Below are 21,525 nucleotides of genomic sequence, written 5' to 3'. Positions count from 1 at the left end.
GTGGACTGGGAAGTTGAACCCAGGAAGTAGCAATGGAGATAAATCAGAGCAGAAGGCCCATGGTGGCAGGGCAGGGGGTGGGCTTCCAAGGGCTTCTCCCTGCCCTTGGGTACTGAGGGCATATCGTTACCAGATCGTTACAAAAAGAAAGTCGAGAGGCCAGGAGTTTGGCCTAGTCGTAAAGTGCTTGCCTAGCATGCATGAAGACCCGGGTTCGATTCCTCAGTACCACATATATATAAAAAAGCTGGAAGTGGTACAGAGGCTCAAATGGTAGAGCTCTAGCCTTGAGAAAGTCCAAGGACAGTGCTCAGGCCCTGAGCTCAAGCCCAGAACTGGCAAAAAAAAAAAAAAACAAATAAACAAATAAAGTCGAGGACACATGGAGGTAGAAGCCAGGAGAATTTACTAGTAAAACGAATATAAAAAGGTACAACATACAGGTGGGCCCAGAAATGCCCCCCATACACATACACACACCCCAATTTGTCCCTCCAGCAGACACAGAGCCTGGGGTGTTTATCCTGCACCCCTGGTTGGCTAAGAACATGTTCCCAGGACCATACCAGGCCTACATCCTCACCAAGCATGTCTTTCAGACCAGGGCAGCTCCAAGCCCAGCCAGCAACAGACGTAATAATGCTGCTGACACCTGGAAGCTCCAAGTGTGATCCCAGCAGCTTCAGTCACACTCAGGGAACTCGCTAGCAATGCCATCCTTCATCCCTGTCCCACACTTACTGAGCTAAAGCACTGGAGGTGGGGCCAGCAAGCCAACCCCTAAGCTGATTCTGCTCCTGTTTAAGGCCATGCACCCCCGGAGGAGGAAACACAGCAGTGGCCGACAACATCCACAAGACTAGCAGCCATTTGCCAGCTAAGGAAACTGGGAAGCAGAGTGGCAGTGATTACAGGATCTACGATGTTGGGGATGAGGCGCCTGGGACCTGGGCAGACAAGGGTCCGGTGCCTCTCACAGATCTTGAGCTCCCCTGGCCTGGGGTCTAGGTGGCAGAAGGTGGCTGTGTCCCAAAGTTGCCCTCCCCGTTCTTCTACCTTGCACCTGCTGTCTCCACACGGCCCTCAAAGCTCTTCTGGGAAGCCTGCCAAGTGGGTGCCCATCTCTCAGCTCCCAGCTGCTCTTACCCTCCCCACTGGGAAAGTTCTCCTCACCCCCTGTCTCCAGTTAGCATGGCCCGGGGAGCAATCTAAAGCATCAAGGCACTGGGAAAGGCTGGGAGCACTGCGCGAACGCCCCCTTCCCCACCTTTGTGTCTGGCCAGTGGATGGCACTTTCCATGGCTCCCCCTCCAGCCCTTGTCCTCTGGCCCTCCTCCCCTCCCCTCTGCTCCCACTCCATCTGCCGCTCCTCTTGACTAGGCTCCCCCTCAGTTGGCACAGTGGGAAGAGAGAACAGGACGGTCTATTTTTATCCCCGGGTATTGCTGGGGGGTGGGGAAGGGGCACCATCTGACAAAGCAGCAGCGGCTGGAGGAGCAGGGGGAGGCTGGAAGGCACTGGAAGTCCCAGCATCTTCCTGTAAGGAGCTAGACACATGGGCTCCCGAGGGTCAGCCCAGGTCCTGGGGCTCGAACGCGGGGACTAGGTGCTGTCCTTCAGCTTTTTCTCTGACAAGCCACAACTCTACTTCAGGTGTTTTGAGAAGTCAATTAGGGATAAAAGTCTCAAGGACTTTCCTGCCCTGGCTGCCTTGGAATGGTGATTCTCAGATCTCAGCTCCGGAGGACGGGAGTCAAATGGAGAGAAGGCCATTTTTTTTTTTTTTTAAGCTGATAGGAGATGTGAGCACACAAAAAAACTACCCCCATTCTGAGAAGCTGACAACAAATTAAACAGCTCATGTCACCCAGCACGTCCACCCCCAGTTTGCTTTATACATGTTTGATGATTTTTTAATTACACAAGCGTTATGCCAATTTACTCTCCTTTGGAAAAATATATATACATATGGGAAAGCTATGTCTTCCCTGGCCTAGACACTACCACCCTCAAGTTGGGAGTTTTCAGTGCATCCTTCCACAGCCCTTGTTTTGCCTACATAAATTATATATAAATATATAGAATATCCATACCTATACACACAGCTATCCTTCCATACCTATGCAGCAGTGTACACATAACACGTTTTATTGCATACGCTTTGTGGTAACACTACATATACCCTAATATAGTGTATATATGGTGTCTTTAAGCTTCTGTACTTACAACCTGCCTTATTGACAATGGGTTTAACCCATATCCTGACTTCCGGTGCCACATCCAGTGCTGCAGTGACACTGGGACCTTGTCTCTGGGCACTGAATGGCTGGGCTGGGTTGGAAGGTTTGGTGGGTATTACTCTGTGCCCCCTCCCCACATCCTTCAAGTTTCTCCTCCACCTTCAAGAGCAAGGGACGAGATGGGACGGCTCCAGGACAGGTTTGAAAGTTCTAAAAGGGGTTGCTGTAGTCTCCTTTTAAACCTTAGGGGTTCAGGCAGGGGCGTGGCCCCAGCAGTGCCAGCCCCTCATGCTCAGTAGTCCTGAGCTCTCCAGGCACGTGCTCTGTGCCTGCGTGGATGTCCTGTCCATGGCACACACAGCCTCACTGTCTCTCCTGCACGGAGATGCGGCTTTCTTTGCCTTCCTCCTGGGTAATGGGCTGGCATCCATGCAAGGTCTCCTGCACAGGGGTTGCGGGGTTGTGGCCGGAGAAGTCTTCCATCTCCACGGGGTCCTGCCATACGTCCTGAGGAGGGAGGGCCTGGGGAGCGCAGGAGTGAGGTTAGCCCACACCCGGGAAGTGGATCCCACCACCTACATGGCAGGGTGAATTCCTTAGGTGCTTCCTGCCCCCTGCTGGCCACAGAGAAGGTAAGAAGAAGCTTCTAGAATAGGAGCCAATGGCTCTGCCTCTCTGGTCCCCCACACTGGACCCCAAATCCAAGATCCAACCCCTGCCCCTCCCCCCTACACACACACCGCCGCCACCACCACCACCACCATGGCAAACGCCAGGGAAAGAATAAAGAAGCGCTAGTGCTAGACTTGGCCAGTGGTGACAAGGTTAGCTCCATGGGGATGTGTGTGAGTGGCGTGAAGGTTGCCAGGCTGGACCACGGGGGAGGGGGAGCAGTAGCCTGTTTTGTTGCCATCCCACTGGCCACAGGGACAGACCCTGAACCAATTCTCCTGTTCTGCAGACAAAAAGTATCTTCCCAGGCTGTCAACATCCCACCCAGGGTACCAGAGCTGACCTACCTTAGCCTTGGGCTTTCTGGCTGCCTTGCCTAGAGGGTAAAGGAAGAGACGAAGCATTAGGAAGGCCCAACTGGCCTCTAAAGTACACCCTCCTCCCTCCTCATCTTCTCCCCACGGGAAGACTCACTGATACAGATAGAGGCCACAAAGACGGCGCCCAGGATAACTATCATGACGGGAATTGCCACCAGGACTCTCCTCCGCGACTGGGGACCTGGAGAAATGGAGACCTGAGTACAACCCACCCCTAACTGCTCCGGCCTCCACTGCAACGCTGTGCTCCCTTGTCGACCTCAAACACCCTCCAGGGAATGAGCTCATCTATGCCATCTCCCTCCCTCATCTACGTCATCTGGCCCTTGGGCAGGTAAGTATTGGTTGACACCATTTCGAGACAGCTTTGAGGTAGCTACCCATATTTTTAGCTGGGGGGATAGGAAAGTTCATATTTTAAGAATCTGGACATTAGTTTCTTTTCACTTCGGGAGAAGCCAGCATCCATAGTTAGAACGAAGCAGTGGTGGTTGACTTGCACACTTCCTAGCATTCCCCTCTCTGACATAGGAGAGAGCTTCCTTTGTGTCTGCTCTGTTCCATTTGTTATGGAACAATTGAGGTGGGCAGAGAGCATTTTTTTCCATCCAAGCAATAAACAATCGTTCACAGGTGCCCCCTCCTCGTTTTTTAAATAAAATTTTACTGGATCAGGATGGAGTGAATGAGGCAGAGTCATGCAAATGCAAGGTAGGAACTATTTCAAATTCTGTTGTTTATTATGATTATTTTACTTCTTTGGGTTTTTTTTTAAACACTGCATCAAAATCTTAGTTATCACATTTTTAAAGCACGATCTTAAAGATCGTACCCCAACTGCCTCTCACATCTCACCCCAGCCCCAGCTCTACAGAAGAATGTCCATCCCAATAAGAAGCAAAAAGAACATTCTGTCTCACCCATGACCTTTCCCACTCACTAAATGACTTGTCCAGCCACCTGTAATGAATAGTTCGTGATCTGTACTCAAGCCAACGTTCCTCATTCTCCATTCAAAATTGACTAGCTACTTCTGGAGGCTAAGATCTGAGGATTGTGATTTCAAAGCCAGCCCAGGCACAAAAGTCTGTGAGACTCATCTCCAATTTGCTACCAGAAAACCAGAAGTAGTGCTATGCCTCAAGTGGTAGAGCATTAGCCTTGAGCTGAAGAGCTCAGGGAAAGCACCCAGGCCCAGAGTTCAAGCCCCTGACTGCCAAAAAAAGAAAACTGAATCCAGGCTGGGTGGCTCACGCCTGTAATCCTAGCTACTCAGGATGCTGAGATCTGAGGATTGCAGTTCAACACCAGCCCCAGCACTAAAGTCTGCGACACTCTTATCTCCAGTTAACCACTAGAAAACCAAAAGTGGTACTGTGGCTTACGAGGTAGGGCGATAGCCTAGAGCTGAAGAGCTAAGGCACGACACCCAGAGTTCAAGCCCCACAACCCACGGGCCTGCTAGAGACAATGTCACAGCCTACTGCTATCTACTGAAGCTTGGTTAGCAGGTGGCAGCCGTGGAAGGCCTCCAGACTGCAAGAATCCACACTAGACATCTGCATCACCAACCTGCCGGAGACACTGCACTCATCCCATTTCATCGATGAAGAAATGAAGCTCAACACAGGAGTGAGTTGTCCAGACTCTCAAGTAACAGAGCAGAGCTGGCATGCCCCGCCACAACCTGCTTCCTCTTTCCACTTTGCTGACAACCCCCAATCTGTGTGTCTCAGTCTCCCCTTCTCCCAGACTTACCACAGACAACATCGGACTGCTTAGTTCCATGCTGCAGCATCACCAGGTCTTCAGCTTCACAGCTGGGCATAAACATACGTGTTACATATGTTTGCACACGTATACACACACGTATACACACACACACACACACACACACACACGCACACACGCACACACACACAGAAATAGTACAGCTTCTAACCATAAGAGAGAGGCAGCTAAGCTGGGCTCAGTGGCTCACACCCGTAATCCTAGCTACTCAGGAAGCTGAGATCTGAGGATCAAGGGTTAAAGCCAACCTCAGACACAAAAGGACCTGAGACTCATCTCCAATTAATCACTAGAAAGCAGGAAGTGGAGTTTGGCTCAAGGGTAGGGCAGTAGCCCTGAGAGAGAGAGGCAGCAAATTATCAGCAAGTCCAGGTCCACAGAGCAAATGTGCATTTTAGGCAGCATCCCATGCTGGTTATTAAGGGAATGCCAGGAACTCATAAGTACAAAAGAAAGGTTAGTACGCATCTTAAAGAACAGTAAATAGGAGAGTGGATAATGAATGCTAGCTTCGGAATGCAGGCTGAAATTCACCTGACAAAGGCTGGAAGGGGGAGGCCATGAGCTATGGCAGCAGTGGGCAATTCTGTGTCTAGGGCAAGGGGAGGCTCTTCAGAGCTTGGTGGGATGCATTCCTGGCCTCCTCCCCAGTGGAGAACTGAAATGGCCACAGCTGGAAATATTCCTCAGGGAGCAAGAGTTGATTTAGGGATCTTCGGGGAAGATTTGTTTGGGAAGCTGAGCACAGAGTCCCACAGAATGTCAAGTGGGACAGCAGTGCACTACAGCTAAGCAGGACAGCATGTGGAGAGGGAGGGCATGCACGTGGTATTAAGAATCTACGGGAAACCAGGGCCCATCTCCAGCCAGATGACCTATCTAGGGAGTCAGTGGCCAGCAAGCTCAAGGAAGGAGAAATTGAAGAATGCCCAGCTAGGAGCTGCCACATGAAATGAGGGGACTTGGAAGGATGAGGGGACAGAGACAATTCTAGCAAAGGAATTTGAAGCTTTGAAGTACAAACTTCAGCCTTACGTAAGGGCCTATAAAAGTTTATAAAACATGCTGTGCATACAATAGTGGTGCTTGAACTAAGGGCTTTACATGCTTGCTTAGCTTTTTTTTGGTTTGGTTTTGTTTTTAGCAGTCCTAGAGCTTGAACTCAGCGCCTGGGCACTGTCCTTGGGCTTTCTCAAGGCTAGAGCCCTTCCACTTGTGTGCCACAGCAGCATTTCTGGCCTTTTCTATGTATGTGGTAATGGAGAATTGAACCCTGGGTCTTCGTGCATACTAGGAAAGCACTCCTGGTCCCTTGCTTGGCTTTTTTTTTTTTTTTTTTTGCTCAAAGCTGGCACACTACTACTGAAGCCATAGCTCTTTAGGTGATTAATTGAAGGTAAGAGTCTCATGGACTTTTCTGCCTGGGCTGGCTTCAAACCATGACCTTCAGATCCCAGCCTCCTGAGTAACTAGGATTACAGGTGTGGGCTGCAGCACCCAGCTCACACACTTTGATATGTCTTCATTGTCAAGCTGTGTGAGAAATCCATTCTCACCTTCCAGATAAGGATGTCCGGGCTCAGAGGGCAATGGTTGCTGCCAGAGCCTGAAGGTCAGTGCACATGGATCTGACTTGGGTACAGGAGCCTCCAGTTACCAAGTGACTCTCCCCAGTAAAGACTCACCATGTACTTGCCATACATGGCACTGGTGCAGATAGAGGGGATGGATCAGAGGAAGAAAAGAAAAGGCTCTATCTCAGACCAGGTACAATTCTAGCTACTCAAAAGGTAGAGATGGGAGGATCCAGGTTCAAGTTAACATGGCCTGTCTCAGAGTTAGTAAGAGTCACAGCCAGGTGTTGGTGACTCACACCTGAAATCCTAGCTCCTCAGGAAGCTGAGATCTGAGGATCATGATTTAAGCCAGCCCGAGCAAGAAAGTTCATGAGACTCTTATCTCCAAATAAGCACCCAAAAAAGCCAGAAGTGGAGCTGTGGCTCAGTGGTAGGAGCACTAGCCTTGCGTACAACAGCTCAGGGACAGCACCCAGACTCTGAGTTCAAACCCCAGGGCAGGCACAGGCATACACACGCACACACGCACACACGCACACACACACACAGGCCCGGCTGCTGTGGCTCAGGCCTGTAATCCTAATTACTCAAGAGGCTGAGATCTGAGGATCACAGTTCAAAGCCAGTCCAGGCATTAAAGTCCAATTAACCACTAGAAAAAAAATAGGAAGTGGTGGCGCTGAGGGTCAGTGGGCAGGGAGGTAACCTTGAGCTGAAGAGCTCAGGGACAACGCCCAGGCCCAGAGTCCAAAGTCCAAGCTCCACAACCTATCCCCTTCCCCCCCAAAAACCCCAAGTCATGTGGTAGTGACTGTAATCTTAACTATGAGAGAATTGGCAATAGGAGAATCATAATATAAAGCTGGATGGGTTCATGGGAAGCACGAGACGCTATCTAAAAGATAAAACAAAACCGCCTCAATGTGTGGCTGGATGGTAGGGTGCCCGAGATGGAGGAGGTAGATAGGGACCATGCCAGGGAAATGTGACCAGAGAGGTGGGTGACCTGGTCCAGGGAGAGTGAGCAAAGTGATCAGAGAGGAAAGCACAGAAGGAAGTGGAAGACTGGGGAAGGGAAGCAGGAGCAGGAGAGTAGTCATGCTACCTGAGAACAGAAGCTGCAAGAAGAATGGGAGATCAGCAATGTCAACTACACCAAGAGTAGACAAAGGGTCGCACACAAGGTCACCCTGCAGACAGTTCACAAGTGGGTGAGTGTGTGCAGCCACGGAGGAACAGGGCAGGAGGCTGGAGAGGTTAAGGCAGGACCCACGCCAGTCTCAGGAGCCAGTACCCGTACCTTGTCCAGGGGCGACACGCTTCAGAAGCAGATGAGTCATTGGAGAAGAAGCCAAAGGGACAGGGTTCACAGACAGTGTCCTCAGTCTCTGTAGCTGGGAACAGGGTGGGAGAGGACATCAACCATGTGGACCACAGGAAGCTCTCAAGAGAACCAGTGGACAGGTAGGGCAGGAAGAGCTCCTGCCTGGAGCTCCAGACCCCCTCAGGGTTATAGCTCCACAGGAATTCTCCCCTCCCCTCGGCAGGCACAAACCCCTGGCTGGAGGCAGAAGGCAGAAGATCCCATTTTCTGCTCACACTAGCTAGGATGCCAACCCAGGAAGGAGCCTCCAACCCCTCCCCCACCTCTGGGGCCATATGCCAACTGTGCCAACTACCCAGATCACCTTCAGGTAAGATCCCCTGGCTCTCATCCTCCACCACTACAGCTGATTCCTAGATGGGCCACTTACCCATCTGCTTGACTCCGAAGCCAGGGCCACACAGGTTGTTCAGGGCACAGCTCTCACAAGGACGGCCTATACAGTGCCAGCCCTCCGCACATGTACAGACTGTGTCTGTCTCTGCTGTGCCGGTTTTCAGGATCTCGAGCCCTAAATCTGAGTAGAAAGGAAAGGATGGAAACCCCCTTGCTGGGCTAGGCTCGTTTAGCTCTTCACCAATGCCTTAGATCCCTTTCAAGTACAGATACCAAGTAAAGAAAAGTCCTGCCGAGCAAGTACTAGGTCCTGCGTTCAAACTCTAGTGTGAAAAAAAAGGAAGTCAATCAAGCCAAACTCCCATTGACCAATCAGAACAGACTGGCTACTATGATCTGAATGGCTATGCAGTCAGGAGTATTAGCTGAAATCCTCCCCTAGTTGCCCTCCCCAGGAGCCCAGCCCACAGCCCACGTACGGGGGTCGCAGTATCTGTGCTGGTGACAGTGGGTCTCTCTGCTCCAGGCATCTGAGAATTCACCTTTGCCGCATTGTAGGCATTGTGTCTGGGTGAATTCAGTGCAGTCACTGGCCAACTTCTTTCCTGGAAAACATCAGGAATGATAGCATCTCCGGCCAACAGTGAATCAGATCTTCCATGGAGAAGAGGGGACTCAGATGAATGACTCGGACTCTTTGTGGTTTGGTTAGGGAAGATAGAAGAGATAATATTCCAGAGGAGAGAAGGCAGAGGTTTACCTGGCAGGGAGGGAGCCTCGAACATTATGCCAGCTGGGCAGAAGTGGGGGAAGAAAATAGGTTATCTCAGACCTGAGTTCACAGTGTGTCTTCATCTGCCAGCAAACCAAGAGGGATCCCATTGTGGGACTAGAGAGTTGGCATCTCACCTGGCGGGCATAAGTCACAACACTGACTCCTCAGTGGGTACTGATTCTCTCTGCATTCAGTGGTTGGTTCTGCATAGACCTGGAAACACAATTGTGCAGGTGGTAAGGATTTTGAAGTCTCTGCCGTTGCCTCCTTGGCAGGTCAATCAGGAGAAGTGCCACCACCAATGTAAAATGTCCAAAGCTAAAAATGGAGCCTCGCAGAGCACTGGGTTTGTTTGCTGTTATCTAAACTGGAATCTTTAGTATCTCTGGTGGAGTCTTCTTCACTTCCTTCCCTCTCCAAGCTTGTCTACATCTCCACATCATCCGTTCACTCAGCCCCTCCCTTAAAATGCTAAGTAAGATTGTAAAGCAACAAAGATGAACCCACAGCTCTTTTGTTTTACCCGAGAGGGCCAAGAGTTCCCCAGGAACAGAAGGCAAAGATTTTAACATCCCCTCTTTTCTCCATCAACTTAGTTTAGACATCATTTCAATGACAGCTGGGTAGTAACCATGCTATTAGTTGATTCTTGCTAATTTAATTACATTTCTTCATAATGAAAACCTTATATCTCTGCTAGCATCAATTCCCATAAATAAAAGGAAACTCTAACAATAAATCCAGCAGAAACAAAACACTGACATTAAACCCCAGTTGGTTGTTTGGCTGGTTGAAAGCTGGCCCTCCCTCCACCTCAGCCCACTCTTTATTTTTGTTTTAAAAAGGATTCACAAGCCTTTGAGAGGCATTAACTCTATTCTAGTTCCAGACTTCCTACTTTAAAAAATAAGAAGGAACTAGGCACCAGTGGCCCATGCCTTAATACTAGCTACTAAGGAGGCTAGATCTGAGAATCGAGGTTTGAAGCCTGCTTGGAAGGAAAATCCGTTGAGACTCTTGTCTTCAATTAACCAGCAAAAGCAAGAGGTGGGGGTGTGTAGAAAGGATCAACCTTGAGAGCAGGCATAGTGGCTCACGCCTGTAATCAATCCTAGCTACTCAGGAGGCTAAAATCTGAGGATCAAGGTTCACAGCCAGCCCAGGCACAAAAGAACCTGAGACTCTTATCTCCAATTAATAGCTAGGAAACAGGAGGTGGGGCTTGGCTCAAGGGTAGGGTGGTAGTCTTGAGCTGAAGAGCTCAGGGACAGTGCCCAAGCTGAGTTCAAGCACCAAGACCCACAAATAAATAAATAAATAAATAAATGCACCAACATCAACCTGGAGAACAGCCAAGAGACAACACTTCACCTCAGTTCAAGCCCCAGTACCAGTACACATGTGCATGCACACAAAGAAGGATTTTTAGAAAGAACTACACAATGAGTTTTGTGTTTTAGTTCTATATCCATGTCTGTCTAAGATCATCCTACACTCTGAGAACAGTCAAGGAAAAGAGCAGAGAATCAGGCATTAGGTTCCAAACTTTGTAATACATACTAATTGCTTTTATGTCTCTTATCCTCACTTTCTATCTGCTCTGCAGGGAGGCCTGGCACAGAGCCTAGCCATAGTGTGTGCTCATTCACTGGCAGTTTGACTTACACCTACACTAATATCTGCTGGGATGCCCAGCATCCTGGTTAACTAGCTGACCACTAAGAATCCAGCTAATTGGTAGCTCTCACTCAAGTTAGGTTTCTGAGCACATTACTCCATGAAAGGCATCTCACCCCAAATAGGGAAAGTGCCTTGGAGGGGACATCCCAAGGTACCATCCTACGAACCAGAACTTGCCAACACACCCTCAATCTCAACACACCCTCAGAGCAATCAAGTGTTTGGTGCTAGCTTCGATCACATGAGAAAAAAAACAGCAAGTTCCCCAGCAGCTTGTCATTTTCCACTCCTTATAGTTGCCCCACTGTTACAAAAGGTCTCAGGAGCAGGGCTTTTGCTGTGGGACAGGAAGAGTCAGGAACCAGACAGACTCAGGTTCAGTCAGGCTGACCACTACCTAGCTAGAATATCTTGGACAAAGCAACTCCCTTTTCTCAGGTTGCTCAGATTGCTCATCTGTATGCAGGAGTTGGGAGAAATCAGATAAATCAGAAAATATATGTAGTGTTTTGCTCAGTCAGATGTACAGGGAGACCTCAATAAATAACACCTGTTACTGCTAACGCAGCAAGCTGGGCTCTCCTGCAGCCTAAATTGGAGGGAGTGAGGTGAGACTCCCCACTTAAGGAGTCCGGACTACCCTTCACCACACCTCCTCCCACAAGCCCCTTGCTGTTTCTCCCCAGCTCCACTTTCTTCCTGCCTCCCTTCTCCCTGAGAGCCACTGCCTGGAGTGAAAATGAAAGTTTGGGACCTTACTTTTGGCTTGCTACCAAACTGACACACCCAGGGTCATTTCTGTCCAGGCCCCAGGCCAGAATCCACAGTCCCTAAAAGCAAGATGAGGCTGGAGGGGGTGGGGGGAGGAATGGGTGGTAGGGCCTGGGATAAGGAGGCCAGGTATATGGGGGATTCCCAGTTCTCAGAATGAGGAACTACAAAAATACATTTAAGCCAAAAGTGAGTCAACTGTGGGCTTCTACAACACCCGGAGACATGCTTGGTTGGAGCCCAGCCACTCTGGTGTGTGGAAAGACCCCTGCGTGTCTCCTAACCAACTTCCTTGGGTCCCAAGGATTCCTGAATCATCCTAAATTCAAGAGTCAGGGGCCTCACCTGAGAGGAGAGGAGGGCAGGTGTGCAAACCACCTGCGGTGTCCGCACCCATTCCTCGTCCTCAGTGCCTGCTCCAGGCCGCCCCAGCTGGCCAGCAAAGAGAGCCAGGGGAGCCCGGCTCCGCGCCCCACGGGGAGCGCGCTGGAAAGGCGCAGGAAACAGGCCGACCCGCCCCTTCCCTTGGTCAGCCTCCCTCCTGCGCTCGGAGACCGCTTCCACGCCGGGCCCCCCGCACGGCCGCGGAGGCCGCCCCAGAACGGGCTGCGGACGGCGCCCGGGCGAAGGCCCCGCGGACACCGAGGAGGCGGCGTCCCGGGGACCCGGCTCCGCTCCCGGACACCTCCAGACCCCCTCCAAAACCACGACGTCCTCGGCCCCGAGCCTCGCTCCTCCTTCCGTCCCACTCCCGACCTCAGCCGCTCCCTGGGACTCACCACAGTCAGCAGGCAGCCCCAGAGGACGGCCAGCAGGGGCGGCGGCGGCGGCGGCGGCCACGGCGGCATCGCGGGGCGGCGGGGCGGCGGGGCGGCGGGAGGGAGCGGCGGCCGGGGCGGGGCCTCTAGTAGCCTGGGAGCCCAGCCCGCGGCCCCGCCCAGGGAAGGGGCGTGGCTCGCGGGGGCCAATCCCGGCCGGCCCCCAGGGACTCACCGCGCCGGGGTTTCCCTGGGACGTTCCTGGGAATCTGATTCCCCCAGCCGGGGAACTCAGGGACGCGCTCCGCCCCGCCCGCTACCGGCCTCGGCCCGGCGAAGGTCAAGTGCAGGCCGGCCGGGAGGCGCAGAGACGGCCGACCTTTCCCAGGGGGCGGGTGGAGGAGAGAGGGGTCCTGTGGGTAACCGGGAGCCACCCGGGGACCCCCCCCCAGCGGCTCCCCCAGCTGCGGGAATCCCTGCAGAACCGAAAGCGTCCTGGCTGGGATTCGAGGGCCCGAGGAAGTCCCCGCCGTACCCCCAGAAGACGGGAAGGCCGCAGCTGGAGCGTGGGGAGGCGTTTCAAGGAAACCTCTGCCCAACTTAGTTTTGTTCTCTTGCAAAGGAAGTCCCCTGGCCAGGACCGAGGACGTAGCTCCAGGCCTCCCGTCCAGCTTCTTCCGTGCCTCTTCCCAGCCCGTGCCTGACCAGCCTCTCCCGGCACCTTGAGAGCCTTGGGAAGTGTTAGAAGACTCGAGCCCCTGCGCGGGCCTCCGTTTCCCCAGGCCCCTGCCCCCTAGGACCCCCAAACCATTCTGTTATTTGCATGCCTGTACGGGGAACTTAACCCTGGCTTTAACCCAGGGCTCTGTCCCTGAGCGTTGTCACGCAAGGCTGGTGTTCTACCCCCTGAGCCACAGCTGCACTTCATTCTGGTGAGGAGTCCTGGGACCGGGAGTTTGGCCTAGTGGTAGAGTGCTTGCCTAGCATGCACGAAGACCCGGGTTCGATTCCTTGGTACCACATACATAGAACAAGCCAGAAGTGATGTATGCTATGGCTCAAGTGGGAGAGCTCTAGCCTTGAGAAAGCCCAAGGATAGTGCTCAGGCCCCGAGTCCAAGCCCCAGGACTGGCCAAAAAAAAAGAAAGATGAGCCAGGCGAGGTGACTCACAGCCTGTAATCCTAGCTACTCAGGAGGCTGAGATCTGAGGATCATGGTTCAAAGTCAGCCGGTGCAGCAAAGTCCCTGAGACTCTTATCTCCATTAACCACTATAAAACTGGAAGTGGTGCAGAGGCTCAAGGGTTAGGGTGGTAGCCTTGAGGTGAAGTGCTCAGGGACAGAGCCCAGGCCCAGAGTCCAAGCCTCATGACACCCCCCCCCCAAAAAAAAAAACGAAGACAAGAGAAGAGGTAGGAAGGAGGGATGGGGGGAGGGAGATGGGGACAAAAACATGAAAAGGGGTATCAGTGTGTGAGATGTACTGTAACCGCAACAATAAAAAATATATGTTAAAAAGAAAAAAGAATAGTCTCACAGACTTTGCTGCCCAGGGGTTTCAAACTGCAATTCTCAGATTTCAGCCTCCTGAGTAGCTGGGATTACAGGCATAAGCACCCAGCCCAAACCATTCATGAACCAGTGCAGCACAGATCACATGGGTCTCGGGTCCTGGCTCTGCCACTGATGGACTGAGCATGAGCAGTTAGTCCTATCCCATCCTCTCCAGAAACCCAAGGAGTCCAAACTAAACAACACATGGGATGCTGATCCTGAACTTCTAGGCCAAGTCAAGAGGCCAGTCTGCACAAACCAGGACATGGGAGAAGGGAAAGGTCCCAAGGAAAGAACCCTTCTCCTTGGAACCTTTGCTGGAAAGGCTATGTTGGTAGCTCTTGTGGAGTCCAGCCCTATCATCTGTCCTAATTCAGGACATCATCTTTCATCTTAATTCGAGACAGCATCTCTCCTGCAGCCTCAGCAGCCTCACTCATTCAGTGAGGAATTGGGTGGATTTATTAATAGCTTCCATCACACAAAGGAATTGGAGGCAGGAGACACAAAGCTCGTGGTTTAATCCAGACTTCAGTGGCCCCTGGATAGAAAGGATATTAAAGGGCCAGAAAAACTTAAATCAGCACCCAGAAACCCTTGTGAAAGCCATCCAGCTAGGCCCAAGATGAAGAGAGAAAAAAAAAAGAAATAAAACAGCACACTTTTCATCCCTTTGGGAGAATTATTATAATCACTTCAGCTATTACTTATTCCTTATTTGCTTGATTCCAAAATTGGGCCCTTCACCAAAATGCCTGGGGAAGCAAGTACACAGAATTAAAACATTAATTATATTATATAAAACATATCATAGCAGCAATTAAGGCATCTTAAATTAATGTGTGAAAGAATAAATAGTAGCCTTCGGGTTGCCCCATGGGGCGCAGACCAGAGAAGATAAAGGAAAGATATTTCTGTACTTGCAGTTCCCCAGGAGACACGCTAGGGGCAAGGCCCAGGAAAACACAAAATCCTGTTGGGCTAAATGTGAGGGAGGAAGGCAGATGAGTTAGGGGGAAATGGAAATAGTCAAGAATCCCATCAAACATCTCCATCAGGGATTCCCCTGAAGGATTAAGCAATATGAGTAGAGCAGAGGATCCAGGATTTTGAGGTCAAATATCCAGAGTCTGGTAACCAAGGATCCTAGCTAATATGCAAACCCCATGTGTTCCCTCCCCTCCCTCTAGTTTGAAGTGGCTTGCAGACTCCTCAGTCTTAATTGCACATGGCTTCCTGGTCTGCATCTCTACCCAGCCATTCGATGCTCCAGCCCTAATCCCTAGAAACATACCATGCCATCACCTCTGACCCATGAGCCTGTCTCCTTACACCTCATCCTTCAAGGCTGCTCAGATACCCCTGCCCTGGGGACTGCTTTCAGCAGGCAATGGGGTGGGCATGCCTAGGCTCTCTCCAAACCCCCATGACTGCCCATCAGAGTGAGACTCCAATTCCACCACACCGTACTTCAATTATTCTGTTTATTTGTGGAACCAGTGTATTGAAGCGACTCAACTCCGTGGGGCATAATAATGAGGCTTTTTCTCGTAATCCCTGCCTTTAGTCTTGCTGTGCTGCATTTCCCGTTTCCAGCCCTTAATGACATGTTGGCAGATTGCATTACTTTTGGATCACTTTCTGTTGTTAAACCTCCATCCTTCCAAACTTTATTCTCAAACTCAATTTAAATCTCATTTTCCCTTCTTCCCCATTCATCTAAGGATTGACTTGACCTGCAGTCTTGTCTTCTAAGAGTAAAATGCAGGGGAGAGGGAGAAGGGCCTGGAGGAAAACTCATGGTAACACACACATCCTCTTTTGTGAATATGGGGGGGTGGGGAGAAAGAAAAGGCAAATAACCCTGCCTGTGTCCAAAGTCCTCCACAAGAATGCTAATTCCCTCTCTCTCTCTCTCTCTCTCTCTCTCTCTCTCTCTCTCTCTCTCTCTCTCTCTCTCTCTCTCTCTCTCTCTCCCCCCCCACCATCTATCTCTCTGTTTCTCTGTCTCCTGTCTCTGTCCCTCTCTGTCTCTCTCCGTTTCTCTCTCCCCACAACCTATCTCTGTTTCTGTATCTCTGTCTCTGTCTGTCTGTCTCTGTCTGTCTGTCTCTCTCTCTGTGACCTTTCTTGTGTGGAGCGGTAAGTGTTCACTTGTGGTTTCTCATGGGGCTGCATGAGTGATTTTCATGGGACTGTCCCACACCCCAGGCCATCAATGCAGGCCTGAGTCCTCCTGCCTTGCCAGCCCATCCCCTGGGCCCTGTCACTGGGGGTCAGCCTCAGGGGTGGAACATCAGAAGGGCGTTCCAGCCTGACTGATGACTGGAGTGTCCTCTGCACAAGCGTCCTCGCTGCTCCAGAACATCCCCATCTTCCCTCCCCTCTTCTCTCCTGCTCAGACAGGCACAGTACATTATCCAGTAGACCCTGTGGGGACCTGCATTCCAGATCCTCTCCCTGCAGTCACTCAGTCTCAGATTTCCCTCAGGAAATCCCCCTTTAATTGGGGAAGGGGATTGCCCCCCACTATACATACTTCTCAATAAATCAAAGACCTCCGTATCCAAAGAATGAAATCAGGATTTAGCTAGCTGATGTTGGGCCAATTCTGCCTCCTTTAGAAAGCCCTGGAGAGACAGGATCTGGTGAGATAGACTACAAGGTACCAGGGCCTCTTGGCTTTAGCTACAGGCCATAGTGCCAATTCCTAAGTAACAGGCAATGCTCGCTCTATATCTTTTGGACTGGCCACTCCTTGTATCTCATTTAATTTATGGAAAGAAGGAATAGTATTGTCTTGATGCCTGCCCAGAGTCCTGGCACATGCCAGAACTACCTACATGTTTGCTGAGAGAATGCAGAATTATAAAGAGCTGGGCACAGTGGCTCACACCTGTAATCCTAGCTACTCTGGAGGCTGAGATGTGAGGATCGTGGTTCAAAGCCAGCTTGGGCACTGCAAAGCCCAGAAACTCTTATCTACAATTAATCACTAGAAAATGGGAAGTGAGGCTGTGGCTCTAGGATAGGACAGTAGCCTTGAGCTGAAGAGCTCAGGGACAGGACCCAAGCCAAGAGTTCAAGCCCTGTGACCCACAAAAAAAAAAAAAAAAAAAAAAAGAAAGAAAGAAAAAGTGATAGAGAAGGGGCCCAACAGGACCTGCCTGCATGCTTCCCCACTGTCCTGGGCTGCTGCCCTTTCTCCCAAATGACCAGGATCTCTAGCTGGAATTCCCAGGCCTAATTGTCAGCAAAAATATTTCCCATTAAGGGCTAGGGATTTAGCTCAGTGGAAGAGCCCTTGCCTGGCAAGTGCAAGGCCCTGAGTTCAGTCATCAGCTCTGTGGGGGGTGGGAGGGGAGCTATAAAAGTGTTGGGCAGGGGGGGGGGAGTTTGGCCTAGCGGTTAAAGTGTTTGCCTAGCATGCATGAAGACCCGGGTTCGATTCCTCGGTACCACATACATAGAAAAAAGCCGGAAGTGGTGCTGAGGCTCAAGTGGTAGAGATCTAGCCTTGAGAAAGTCCAAGGACAGGGCTCAGACCCTGAGCTCAAGCCCAGGACTGGCAAAAAAAAAAAAAAGAGTTGGGCGGGGTGACTCACTCTTGTAATCCTAGCTACTCAGGAGGCTGGGATCTGAAGATTAAGGTTCAAAGCCAGCTCAGGCACAAAAGGACCTGAGACTCTTATCTCCAGTTAACCTCTAGAAAATAGAAAGTGGGGCTTGGGAGGGCTGGGAGTTTGGCCTAGTAGTACAGTGTTTGCCTAGCATGCACAAAGACCCAGGTTCAATTCCTTGGTACCACATACATAGAAAAAAAGCTGGAAGTGGTGCTGAGGCTCAAGTGGTAGAGATCTAACCTTGAGAAAGTCCAAGGACAGTGCTCAGGCCCTGAGCTCAAGCCCAGGACTGGCAAAAAACAAACAAACAAAAAAGTGGGGCTTGGCTCAGAGGTAGGACGGTAGCCTTGAGCTGAAGACCTCAAAGACAGCATCCAGTTCAGCCCCATGACCCAACCCCCCAAAAAAATTCCCTTTAGCTCAGCAGAAGTAGGCTGGGATTTATCAAAAGGAACTAAGAAATTTACAAAAGAACCCAACCAGAAATTTGAAAATCCCAGGAGTCAACAAAATAGATGGGTAAGTATAGAATTCATTTGTAGTAGTCTGGCTAAAACTAGTTAATCCAGGTGCCAGGAGCTCACACCTGTAATCAATCCTACATACTCAGGAGGCTGAGATCTAAGGATTGTGATTCAAAGTCATCCTGGGCAAGCATGTCTTAACCAGTTAACAGCAAGAAGTAGAGCTTTGGGGTAAGGGGTAGAGGGACACCATTGAGAAGAAAAAAAAAAAGGAACAGCACATAGGCCTTAAGTGTAAGTCCCAGTACTGGCATATTCACACTCTCTCTCTCTCTCTCTCTCTCTCTCTCTCTCTCTCTCTCTCTCTCTCTCTCTCTCTCTCTCTCTCTCTCCATATGCTGACATACTTGGCTGATTCTGTTTCCCACACAGGATTCTTAGAACTTGGGTCTCCCCAATTCTGATTTCTAGAAGAGATGGCTTGAGTTGTAAGGGAGAGGACCCAAACTCCTTACTGCGCTTCAGAGTCCTCCATGATTCGCCTTCTGCTGACCTGTCCCTCCACTGCCCATGCCTTTGCTACCTCCAGCCATTCAAACACCCCCAGTTCATACCTCAGAGCTTTGTGCACCCCCTCCCAACTCTTCATCCATTCTCCTCCTCCCCCGTCAGATGTGGGGCAAATGACACCTTCTCGAGGAAGTCTTCCCTGACTATTTCCCATGAAAAAGGACTCCTCCCTTCCACCACGGCCCTACCTTGAGAAAAGACAAAGCTCGTGAACTTATATGGAAGAGACTTATTATTGGGAGGACACTGGGCAGTTCATGGGATTGACAAGAAAGCTAAAGAGCCAAACTCAGGCCAGGACCTCCGGAGGTAAGACATACAACCATCTCTGTGCTGTTTGGCCGCCAAGATCTCTCTCTCTCTCTCACTCTCTCTCTCTCATACACACACACACACACACACACACACGATCCTTACCTCCTTAGTCCCCTCCCTCATTGTACCAGGGTTGGTTTTATAAAACCACAGAAGCGTGCAGGAGTTATGGTAGATCACTCTGAGCTCAGGTATTAAAATCCCAAGTCTCCTTGCTCCTCTTTCTCCCAGCTGCCTACAGCTGTCATAAAGATAGCAGGAAGCTGATGAAGAAGCCCATGTGACAAGATCTGAAGCTGCCAGCCATGAGCCACATTGGAGACCTTGGAAGTGTACCCTCCTCCCTAGGCAACCCCCATGTGACTTCAGTCCCAGCCAGGACCTTTGTTAAGGGGAGCAGGGATTGGCGCCATCCTGAATGTCTAAGAGTTCCTCGCCTCATTGTGGAAGGTCAATGGTAAAGCAGCCCAGCCACTTTTGCCCTTCTAAGGAGGGGCAACCTTATCCCCGCCCCCCATGAGGTGGAATGGGGTATCCGCTTGAAGGGAGAGGGCCTGCTTTGTGTGGAGACCTGCCCAACTCATGGGCCAACTCTAACTAAGGTGACAGGTAAATTCAAGCACTAGGCTGTAACCCTATTGGCTACCTGCGTGTGGGTGGAGCTGGCACCCCACCCTAAGGCCCTCACAATGGCCATTGGGTTCCCTATTTTGAGCCCCAGAGATCTTTTGCCCCGGACCCTTTTATAGTTTAAAGAGTGTGTGTTTAGTCCTCCATAGAGACAGGCCAGGAGTGCCAGAGAAACACCCCTGGCACAGCCTTCTTTCATACCAATAACAAAGGAGGAATTGGTGGATAAACGTCCCAATTCTGCTCTCCTGGGGTGGCTAGGTGTGTACAGTATCCTCTCCCCAGTCAAGAGGAACAAGCAGTTGCCCCCTGTGGGACTCATGAGCCCACCCTGAGTACTCGCTTTGTTTCACTTCCCCCTGCTTCCTTTACAGTTTCCTGGGGTCACCTCACCACAGATTACTGGCACTCAAGTCTTTGTCTCAGTTTCCCTTTCTGGGAAACTGCCGCTAGGACACCTTGATTTGCTGATGGGGAACTAGAAGCCCGAGGCCACGTGGTAAGTCACCGTGTGACCTCTGACTTCAGAGAGTTGGGTCCAAAACCTTGTGCCACTAGCCGAGTGTCCTTGAGCATGCTCCTACCCTCTGGCTGTTGTCTGTGAATCCAAGTATAAGAGCATACATATGGATATTAGGACTAAATGATGTCATTTTCTCATCATGGTTTCTAGTGAAAAAAAATAAGCACTGATGCTAAAAAACTAGTTTCTCTGGGAAATGCACTTATGTTTTCACCATTCCAAGCAGACTCTCCTGTCTCCCACGGGCTAGGGGCTTTCCCTTGTCCTGCACTTTGAGCACTCCTAGACATATTGATGGATTGGGTGTTTTTCAGTGCTGTCCGGTAGAACTTTCTGGGATAATGGAAGTATTCCATATTTACACCATTTAATATGGAAGCCATCAGATTTACATGTGCCTGGAGCGTGGCTAGCACAATCAAAGATGTGGGTTTGTGTTTACTTTTACTTTTAACAAGAAAAAAGAGCCCCAGGAAGCTACTGGACAGCTCAGGGCTAGAGAATGGGAGTTGAGTCATAAGAGAAAGAATCTCCCTTAGTTCTTTTCTTCTTTCCCTATTCATTCTTGCCTCCTATCTCCTCACTCCCTTCCTGCAAGTTCCCTGCCTCCTCTTCCTTTGTATGTGGCTAGGTTTCACCGGAGAAAGCCGTAGGGATGGTGACAACCCGTTGTATTTTCACGCATGCAGCAAGGTGAAACAAGTTCCTTTATAATCCCTGAGCTGAAAGACGAGTACCTGCTATAAATACAGCTGAATAAAGATCTTTCTCCAGATGGCTTCCATTGTTCTCCTCTTCCCTCATAGTATTCATGCTGAGATAATTCCAAGCTTCTCAGCTCCTCCATAGTTATAAAACATACCATTACCTCATTTTCATTTCATTAGATTTACAGGTCACAAGACTACTTTGATTCTTACCAAGTTCATCATTAACAGTTTCAAAATAATGGTTCTGTTTCAGTATGAGCCCCCACACACAACTTCCTACTTATGAATTCTTTTATCTCCTGCTTCCTACTTTTGATTCTGTAGTCTAGACAATGGGGGCTAATGGAGCTTCCCATGCTAGCATGAGTCCCACACCCACAAAGATGCACCCTGCTTCCTTTTCTAACTTCACAGCGAATGCAGTAAGTGTAGTCATTTCTTTCCAAACCAGCTCATCCCAATGGATGGCAGAGAAACAGTTGCCTGAGTCATATATATAATCAACCACTGGCTCCCGCAGAATGTATTTTCATGGTACCTTTATTAACTCTGTAGGGTACAAACGAGTACATGGGTTTGGAGTCCCACAGACATGGCTTCAGATTCTGTACCACTTAACAATAGGGAAACTGAGTCTCAGATTCCTCATCTGTGAGATAAGAGGCCCCTACCTTTGCAGGATAGTACCTTTAAGAAGGCACTCATTAAGAACAAGGAACCTAGCCAGGTGCTAGTGGCTCAGGCCTGTCATCCTCTTACTCAAGGATCTTCA

At 50.4% G+C, this 21,525-nt stretch overlaps 1 protein-coding gene across 2 annotated transcripts; it reads right to left on the bottom strand.

Moving 5' to 3' along the window:
• Positions 1-389: 389 nt before the first annotated feature.
• Cd40 (CD40 molecule) lies at positions 390-12,463 on the bottom strand. 2 transcript variants are annotated; one of them, XM_090352452.1, is made up of 9 exons: positions 12,386-12,463; positions 9,290-9,368; positions 8,860-8,985; positions 8,415-8,561; positions 7,961-8,054; positions 5,051-5,112; positions 3,387-3,473; positions 3,260-3,288; positions 390-2,762 (listed from the first exon to the last, which is right to left on the bottom strand). In XM_090352452.1, exons 1-9 carry the CDS (start codon positions 12,452-12,454, stop codon positions 2,604-2,606), a joined length of 852 nt encoding a protein of 283 aa, XP_090208578.1. In that variant the 5' UTR covers positions 12,455-12,463; the 3' UTR covers positions 390-2,603. The 2 variants fall into 2 exon arrangements, with proteins under 2 accessions (XP_090208578.1, XP_090208579.1); XM_090352453.1 differs by lacking the exon at positions 3,387-3,473.
• Positions 12,464-21,525: the final 9,062 nt, after the last annotated feature.

The sequence above is a fragment of the Megascapheus bottae genome, chromosome 18 (genome assembly GCF_031878675.1).
Source record: "Megascapheus bottae isolate mThoBot1 chromosome 18, mThoBot2.hap1, whole genome shotgun sequence".
In the NCBI taxonomy this organism is placed as follows: Eukaryota; Metazoa; Chordata; class Mammalia; order Rodentia; family Geomyidae; genus Megascapheus; species Megascapheus bottae.
Note: the sequence above shows the minus strand (reverse complement) of the source record. Positions and strands in the feature narration are given on the sequence as shown.

Excerpts from the sequence above, each read along its gene's own strand:
- Cd40 (XM_090352452.1), bottom strand. The coding sequence starts at position 12,454 with ATGCCGCCGTGGCCGCCGCCGCCGCCGCCGCCCCTGCTGGCCGTCCTC. Across the intron at positions 8,562-8,859 it reads GCACAGATACTGCGACCCCC|ATTTAGGGCTCGAGATCCTG; the intron begins GTACGTGGGCTG and ends CTTTCTACTCAG. Across the intron at positions 5,113-7,960 it reads GCGTGTCGCCCCTGGACAAG|CTGTGAAGCTGAAGACCTGG; the intron begins GTACGGGTACTG and ends GTTTATGCCCAG.